This window comes from Schistosoma mansoni (assembly GCF_000237925.1).
Source record: "Schistosoma mansoni, WGS project CABG00000000 data, chromosome 7 unplaced supercontig 0100, strain Puerto Rico, whole genome shotgun sequence".
Lineage (NCBI taxonomy): Eukaryota > Metazoa > Platyhelminthes > Trematoda > Strigeidida > Schistosomatidae > Schistosoma > Schistosoma mansoni.
Genome location: NW_017386020.1, coordinates 610,917 through 620,714, shown reverse-complemented (window position 1 = coordinate 620,714; position 9,798 = coordinate 610,917). Strand labels below are relative to the sequence as shown.

At 32.1% G+C, this 9,798-nt stretch overlaps 1 protein-coding gene across 1 annotated transcript in view; it reads right to left on the bottom strand.

Moving 5' to 3' along the window:
- Positions 1-5,207: 5,207 nt before the first annotated feature.
- The window catches only part of Smp_041370 (hypothetical protein), a 37,440-nt gene continuing 32,849 nt past the window's right edge, over positions 5,208-9,798 (bottom strand). Inside the window, exon 7 of the mRNA XM_018791036.1 lies at positions 5,208-7,041. Within this exon, the coding sequence (XP_018645745.1) occupies positions 6,400-7,041 (642 nt within the window). The 3' untranslated portion in view covers positions 5,208-6,399. The remainder of the gene's footprint in view (positions 7,042-9,798) is intronic.

The window sequence follows — 9,798 nt, the reverse complement described above, 5'->3', positions numbered from 1 at the left end:
GACCTCAGTTAATAACTAACTTCGATGGTATTATGTATGTAAAGGGATTTATATGTAAAATAGACGAACCGATATAGTATGACCTCGTAATTAATGTCTGATAGTGGTCAATGACAAGTGAATGATATCATGCTCACTGCACAAACTAAATTTCATCACATGTGAAGTCGAAGATATAAATCTTTAATGGTTATTGACAATCCCACAACGGAAGTCATTCCATAATGAAAATGAGTTTTCAAGTAGTTCCGTACAATGTTATCATAAAGGAAGATCTATGCAGAAATTGTCAGTAATCGTTTAGTTGTATTAAGATGAAATTAGCTAGCACGTACACATTGAATTTAGCTTGCACTTTGACGTCCGTCCGCCCTTGAAATTCGTGTTGTCAATGTGGCAAAAAAGAAACAGAGTAGGAGTTAACAAATATAGTGTTATAACTTGTGGCTTTGTGCCCTATTAATATATAATGTAATGACACCGCCAATTAGAGAACAGAGACTTGTCGACCAGACAAAAGACATATAAACATGTACAAGCAGTCTAGAGTCTTATAGGTTCTTCTTCCTGTTGGGTTTAGAACACAAATCTCAGCCTCCGAGATATGAGTCATATATTTCAAACATAATGGGTTTTTGAGCAAACCAAAGAGACCACATCACACCATAAAATAGAAAATAACATTTGTACAATATCTATCCAAAAGTGGCTGTGATTGTGTGAGACTGTAATTAATGGACTGGGAATAACTCAAGAATGGTAGGTGAAAATAAGGCTTATAATAAGAGAAATATGAATATACAAAGTTACTTAACAATTATACAATAAAAATATATGTATAGTATTAAACCATACATAGGTCCCAACAGTTTCCATTTATTATTCTCATCGGGATATATCATATAGACTCTCGGTATGATTGTTATGTGTTGACGATCAAGTTTGACGTAATTATCAATTATGGTCAGTGGTTGGTGTTATTGCTGAAATGAAGTTTTGTAATTAATCGACAGAGTTGTGTCACAAATTTGAGCAGATTATACGTAGTACCAGTACTTTATTATCAGTCGGTTATCTTGTTCATACTACCAATATCCATTTCATAATAGGAAGAAAAAAGACATCAACGACAGTAGACGGAATGACTGATGCTTAAATTTTGTAGATGTTAAATGAGTCCCTTAGAAATTAAGATGGCCTCATAAAACTTTAATGACAACAAAAGTATTTTCATTCATAGGCTGATAACAGCTACTTAGAAATAAATTATGTAATCAGTTGAGTTCCTTTTGACTAGCCATACACACTCTTACATACGGGACGAAATGTAAATTAATTTAACACCTAAAAAATACATTGAAAACTTTTTCTCAACACGTTTAATTTCATGATATTAATATACTGAATGTAAATAAAAAGGTAATGAACATAAAAGATATTATTTTAAACAAGCAAAGAATATTTATCTCATTCAAACAGTTATCATAGCTTTTATTTAGTGAATTTTTTTAAAGTTTTGACACGCACGCGAATGAATACTAAAAAAAAACAGAAATGCCGAGATCAATAAAGGGGAGAGAGAAAATAGTAGTATCTACAATAAACTATTCACATTAGTTTAATTTATAAGTAATAGATTGATAATCATTTCATCTTTCTCGTATCTAGGTCAAATTTCTTTTATTATTATTTTCGTGTCTTCTATCTATCCTTTCGCTTCTCATTCACTACTCTATTTTAATAATCAAGGTTGAATCCTTAATACATATTTCTCTATTTTCCTGATCTTCTATGCTTTTTGTATTGTTTAGTGTATGTTTTGTTCAATTGGAGATATTTATTTATGTCACCCTTATATATATCATTGACCAATCAAATAGAGAGATTTGATATTTTTCAAATAAACAACAAAAAATAAATCGATTTCAGCCTTTCTTTTTTCTTTCTTACTTAAGACTCAATTATAATAGGTGTATATTATTTTCCCTGATATAACTTGGACAATTTCTCGTCATTATACAAGGATTTAAATCTTATATAGTGATTAAAACGTTAGTTAATGTTGTTGGCAATCATTACATAGATTCATTGAGTTTACTTCATGTTGATCAATTCGAGATGTTATCTCTTCATAGTTCTTCTTCATTCTTAAATAATGAGTAATTAAAATAAACGGGTATTATTGCCTTAGATTTTTAGGTAGAGATAGTGATCATTTTTATTATAAACAGTAGTAAGAATAAACTAGTTAACTGTAATTAAAACAATGGCTAGTAAAATGAGTATGACCTTGGACAACCAATCAGAATGCATATATATAATACAACATTGAAATTTTAAGGATATGCTGTTTAGGTAAAGTTAGTCTAGATGATAAATAATGTGTTTTCCTCTCCCAGAAAATGATTCAATGAGGAGTACATTCGCTTTAAAAAAAAAAAACACAACCAAAACCAATATTCACATATGGATTTTCTAAAGTAGGATCATGTGGCATTATCCTAGATACATATATTGAATCTGATTATATCTTATGAATAACACCAAAATCTAGCACTAAGTTGATAACTATAATATACTGAGTGAATCTCTTAGATCTTGTAATCCATAAGTTTACTGAGACAATTAAAATTTGAACAAATAATCAAAAGCGTTCACATTCCAATAATCCATTTATTTAAAATAATTAGAACACATTTGCCGACCAACTTTCAATTTTATTGTCATATGAAGTAACAATCGACGAATATTGGTACAGTATGACACAAGCTAAAACGATCGAATTTTCTTGTAAAGATCTAGAATGAATTTTCATTCAAAATTTCCAATTGATTTTTGTTAACGTAAATATACAGAGCAAAAATTTTGATTTCTTGTTTTGTGCTTTTCCGACCTATCAGAACCATCTTCTCCGAGTGAAGTTTAACACGAGGACTATACTTGAAGTTGATCAAAAAGCCCCCAAATGCCCTGGTACGGCCGAGAGTGGGGAGAGTTCGCTCTCCCTCTCGAAATGCTCTCACATGGCCACGCGAATATATAGCCTCTGACAGGGAAGTCCTACTCATTGCCTTCTCGTGGCATTACTGTTGTTTACGAAATTGAGAGGACGAAAAGCGAATGTTCGGCGCTCTAACCGGGTTGGTGGACACGGCGAGTCCACCTAGGGGAGTTGGAAAACCCTGATTCCAAACCAATGGTGCACATGGGTTCCAGTATCCTGAAGAACAAATGCCGTACGAATCAATCATTGATCACCGGCTACCATGGGATTGCATCTCCTCACGACGCTCCACTGCCTTGTGAACTAGACCTTCAGGTCAAAGGCTCGAGGTGTGGCCCCCTAAGAAAACCACCTGCTTCAGTCTGGGCACCTGGGCAGTATCACAGCCCTCACACAAATCGAATGAGATTTGTGAGGCGCATATATATCTGGTGCTTGCTTGTACCAATATTTATGTGTTTAAATAAATACTTGAAGTATTTATCGTTATTAGCAAAATTTTACGAAGAGATGCATTATTGAGAATTAATCGACTCCCTTTCTCTTTGTTACTCATAACAGATATGATTCTGTAAGTTTTTTCCCTCAGAATATAGAAAAATAATATTTGGTAATCACGTGGGATCGTCGATTGAATTCTATCTTTTACATAACGAAAAACTGGTAGAATTTATAGACAAATGTATGTGAAAGTCACAAAGAATTTAAAATGTCTTGATTTACTTAAAGCCAATTTGTATCTTCTGAGTATTTTCAGTGAATATAGAGGTTGTTCCTGTCATGTTATTTCTCAATCCGATTGATCAAGAACTGAATTATCGTTATATTTTTATTGTGTCTAGAAACCAGAGGTTACAAGAAAACATTCAATTATAACTTGATCTCTATAAGTGAATTAAATTTGAAGTTAACTTTGTGGCATGTTTTTTTCACGATTCAAAAGTGGAACATTTAGGGGACTTAGAAAACAGTTAAGGACATAATGTTATTAGAGTTTAAGATAGCACACATTAACATGAATTCAAATATCATAATCCTACCGAGGCAAAACAATTTCTTTCTAAATACGGAGCACAGAAAATACATTTTATACAAAACTTGATTATTTAAGAATCTATACTGTTAAAATATTACAGAATAGTACAGTAACCGTAAAGAATAGAAATGATGTTTTTATTAATGAATATGGTGAACTACTATTCAAGTTGATATTAATAATGAGATATATATTAGACCTACTGAAATTTCTTCCAAATAAAGATGATAGCTGCTTTAAATAGTTTCAGTTACAATTCGGCTTTAAACAACTTATAATAATAAGAAAAAAAAACCAAACTTTTGGTAATATAGTATTATCCTGTGTAATTATTTCTTACATCAACCAATCAGACAATATACACAGATATAACCATGTAACAATGAATTTAGAAAATTTCTAATCAGTATTATTATTATTATTTATTGAATTGTCAATTCATAACTTTTATGTAGATTTATGTTTACAGATGTAAGTAAAGAGATCTATGTAAAAACGAAAGAAATACACAGAAAGAGAAAAGAGGAGGACTGAGAAGAGAACTTCTATCGTAATAATAATAATAATAATAATAAAACATTTGACGGAAACAAACTAACAGATAAACATAGAGAATAGAAAAAAGTCATCATCAAAAACAATAGAAAAAAAGGAAGTATTTGGTTTTGTATTTTTCCAGTAAAGAAAACCTACCGCTTTCCACAATAATTTGTTCGATAGCAATATGAATCAAAACAGTATCGGTAAAAGTAATAATAACAGAGTAATGATTTTACTTTTGCAGACCGATAGAGAGAAAGAGGGGTTATCAAGTTTACTGACTCATTTATGATTAGTTTATTGGAAATAGAGAATTACTGATAACAGCAGTATGAGTAGTACTAATAATAATTTGCATATACGTAAAGAAACGGCAGTTTTATGCAAAAGTTTTAGAAATTACGATCAAATATTAGTAGCAGTATTGGTAACAATAGTAATAATAATAAATATCAATAAAAGCAATAACAAACACAAAAAGTGAAATGCGAATCAATCAAAACAATATTAATATTAAGTAGGGTTACCTTTTATTTCTGAAATTAGAATTGGAATTTAAAAAAATTCAATAAACTCCTAATAGTTGGAACAAAATCTAAATAATAACAATAATATAAAAATGACTTGTCGATGTGTATCATAATGGTGACAGTTGAGAGAGGAAGAGTAAGAGTAAGTAGAACATAGAAAACAGATATTGAGAATAATCTTTAAAAATGCAGTTCAGATAAATAAAAAAAATATGAGTATTAATAAGAGACAGAAGAACACAAATAAAAGAAAGCGAGGAAACAAGAGAAGAGAGCGTGTACAGTTTACGCAATAATAATCATGATAAAATCCGTCGAAGTACAGTGACAGTATGTGAGTATACACAAACGCACACAGAGACAGGTTGAGAAAATTAAATAGAGAATAATAACACTACAGATATACAGCGATTATCTATCTATATAACTAGAAGACAATCGATAATTAGTAAGCAATAACAGATGAGATAACGAATGGAACAACAACAACAACCACACACACAGACGAAAATAGCCAAAACAATAATCAAGTTTGACAAGATCACAATGTATATTACTACTATTTAATTAGTAGGTGTATTATAGCAAAGCCAATATCATTGGTACTAATAGCAGAAGTATGTACATAGGTATGATGCATAAATAAGCAATAATAATAATAATCTAATTGCACTGGAAAAAAAACAATTCATAATCATAAAGGTACAGGATAAGAACTAAAGAATATTAATATTCAAGTACAGACTACATAGACGATACGAAAAACATTTCATATACGTTTATATATGTCTAGTATGATTGGTTACAAAAAGACGATAGATATAGAGACCGAACAAACGGAAAAGAGTTGACCGGTTAAAGAATGAAGAAACTCGAAGTAAATATGACTTGGAGGTCGGAAGTGACAGAAAGAGTAAAATGTCGATAACCATGCATACATACATAAACAGACATATTTTGTTAAGAACTGCAAGAGAGAGAGGAAGAGGATAATAACAATACGAATAATGAAGTGGAAAATGTTGGTCAAGGTGCCAAAAAAACATGACGGTATAGTATGTTAATTTGTGTATGCATTTATTTCCATAGAGAATGGGGAAACGAAGATCGAAATGAGACAGTTTGAAAAATAAGTTGATCACAATAATGCTCAACAGCTCCGATAAAAGCAAAGTAGGAATGTAGTATCTAGTATCTGACGGCATAAATAACTCTATAAATACCACTGACAAATAAACCATTAGAGAACTAAGAAGACAAAAAGAGAAAGAAACAAAACATCATCCAAATTAAACGAACACACGTGGTTTGTTCTGTTGCATGGCTAACAACGCTTGTGTAGCTTCATGTTGCTGTTGGAGAACCAACTGAGAAGCGTGCGCTTTTGGTTGCATAAAACCAACAATCTCAGTGTAATGTGATGATTCATCTCTACGCGTTGGATCAGCGAAAGCAGAAGAATAACCGTCACGAGGATGAATAGACGAACGATTATCGTCAAACCCATCTCCAACATTATCTAGACCTTGTGGGACAGAAGCAACAATTGGTCGTGAGTGTGGAGCTGGTTGTGTACTAGTCCCGAATAGAGTCATTGAAGACGAAGCAACACCATTACCACCACCAAGTGAAGTGCCAATACGCCCTCTCCTTGAGCTGACACTAGCATTGTGACCAGGACGAACATGATCGAAAGACAATTCCATATATTGTAATTCATTTACATTCGGAACTGTGCTTGGAGACATTTCATTCGAAGTCTGAGCATAAACCAAATCATAAGTATAATCAGGAACATCTTTGTAAATGTTATTTGGTAGTCCAGCCCCAGTCCCAGATAGTGTGGTAGTAGGGTAAGCACCACTAATTCCAGTTACGGGACTGTTCAGTGGATTACCTTGTCTAAGTAAAGCTCCGCCATCTGGTTGTTTCTGAAATGATATTATTAATATAAACTGTCAGTAAGCAAAGCGAAATTAACCAAAGGTAGAAAAGAACACAAACGAGATTTTATGACAAAATCATTAATTTAGCTACAAGACAGATAACTAACTGAATAACTGAACATTTACTAACTATTTTCAAAAACATATAGAGCATCGAACGGAAGATCTGACATACATGACATCGGTCACCACCCAGTGATTAATCAGTTGTAAATACATCTTAGTCCTACAGGAGGTCAGTCGTGGCCCGGATAGCTCAGTGGTAACGTCTCCGACTGTGAAGCCGGAATCGAACCCGTTATGGAACATTAGTTCTCTACAGATTACAGGTACACCTTGCTGACGATGGCCAAGTAGCACGAAACCTAGGCTCAGGGATTCCTGTCGACTACCTTCAACCACCATATTATCTCAACGTAGTGCACACAATGTTGAATCACCTAGACTAGTGGTCACATTGCAACTTGGTCGATAGGATTCGATCTGCATTAAAAAGGACCTGACAAAGATGACATTAATCACCACCAGTGATCAATCAATTGTGGAAGAAAAACCCCATACAATTTAATGTGTGTGTGTGCACAACAAGAAGCCATACGACACACCATGTAAAATATAAACGAAATGACTAGGAAATTTATACAAACATTTATTAATTATTAATTTATAAGGAAAATACAGCGTCATTACTAAAGGGAAAGCACAGGTAACAGAAAGATAAAATTGATTTCTCTCAATATCAGAACACAAAAACAACATGCTTATTAAAGTACAAAAGAGAATGGTTAATTGAAACATAAATCCGAAAACGACCCATATGTATATCTTTTATACGTGTTTTAATCTTCATCACAATTATATCACCAAATACTATATATACACGATGTTGATAAATCAACCCGCAACTCTCTTACACCTGTGAATTACGTTAAAAATTCTTAAAAAGTATATTCAACCATTGAAGTTTGCTTAGAGTATAATGATCAGACGATAAAATTTGACCATATTTTGTTTGACTCCTCATTGGTGAATCAAACCAGAATGAGTTCATGTAGCATTGTTAGACATGAGATGGTTAGAAATCAATGCTAGAGTATTACATGGATATATTCGTTTTATTTCCTTACTGTTACGACCTCTCTTATTACGACTTAGCCACTCTTATGGTTTAGTATTTTTAAGGACACTACTTCAATCGACACGTCCCTAAATCAGAACATGGTTAAACAAGAACGTAAATATATTTTCAATAAACAAGGTTGAATGGATGTAGGAATCACAATAAAACGTTAGTATATTGATGGTTTTATACAAGAAAACTCCTGAGTTTTTTCCAAGTATCCGATAGCGCTGATCGGCTAAGAATGTCTAATCAGAGTGTCTGAACACAATCCTGAACGTTAAAAGTCATAATCCAATCCATATCCGTCAACAGTTAGATTGTACATTTTATCCTTTACCTCGGATTCTCTAAGTCGAATTTTTCCCTTTCGTTTACTAATACTATCAATATTTTTAAATATTTTATTCTTCATTCATCTTGTTAATGTGATAATAGGACGTGGCAATCTTAACTGATGCAGGTTTGTGACAGTTTACTACGTTAATTATAACTAACTGACTGACTATATCATATCACCTGTCACCACAAATTTTAATAATTCTAAAATCATCTGAGAATTCAAGTTTACCTATCACCGAATGAATGAACGTAAAATAAACAGAAAATACTTGAAGAGATCGAAACAAGACGAGCAAATATATATATATAATTGTAAAATGTTCAATCATCAGATATATAAGAGTAGAAAGTGAATGAGATCACTTTTTTCAGTTCAATTATGTAATAATGTATTTTAGAAATGGTTATAATTATATCAGATATGAAAAAGTTGCACGAAAATACCATACGACTTATGTCGTGTTAGGAACGTTTTATGAGTGACTTCAATTAGTGAGTAACAGTGGAATATCAAGGATGTAATTTATCGTCATCAACTTGAATGTGCGATTAAAATGCAGTGATGATGTTCACACTGACACACAGAGGTATATGGTAAGCGGCGCTCGAGAATTTTATATACATCAACAAATATTATTAACTTAAAATTGAACATCAACAATTAGAGGATACAAACATTTATAATTAATGATAACCATTGAGACTGATTGATAGTGGTAAGGTAGTATAATCTAAACATTATATTAAGAAAACAATGGAGGAAATAGGAAAACCATTTGTAAACAAACATTTAGTTCCACTAATTAACGATACACAAGGGAATAGGATGTATATTATTCATGGGATGAATATTGAAAGTCACTTATGTGTGTGCTTGTGAGTAATACTATTTTTCCCATAGGAAGACAACAATATTATCGTAAACGATTAAAATCGTTATCAAATATTATTCAGTTAGCTAACACTGACTAAATAATTGTTTCACTTAAGGTTGAACACAAGCTTCAAAATTATCTAAATGATCACATAATACAAGTTTCATTATTAATTTTTTGACAACCGTATACTATATATCCAGTGAAATTTCACAATAATAACTATTCAAGGAGAGAGGACTTGTCTACTTGAAAACTTGTTAACTTACCAATACGGGGTAAAAGGCGGTAGATAAATAAACCTTTTGTAAAAAAGATAACTACTCGTACCTCGACTGACCAAACCAGAATAGAAAGGATAAGAAATTTCAACTCTCTTAAATGTACTCAGGATTTTGTTCAACA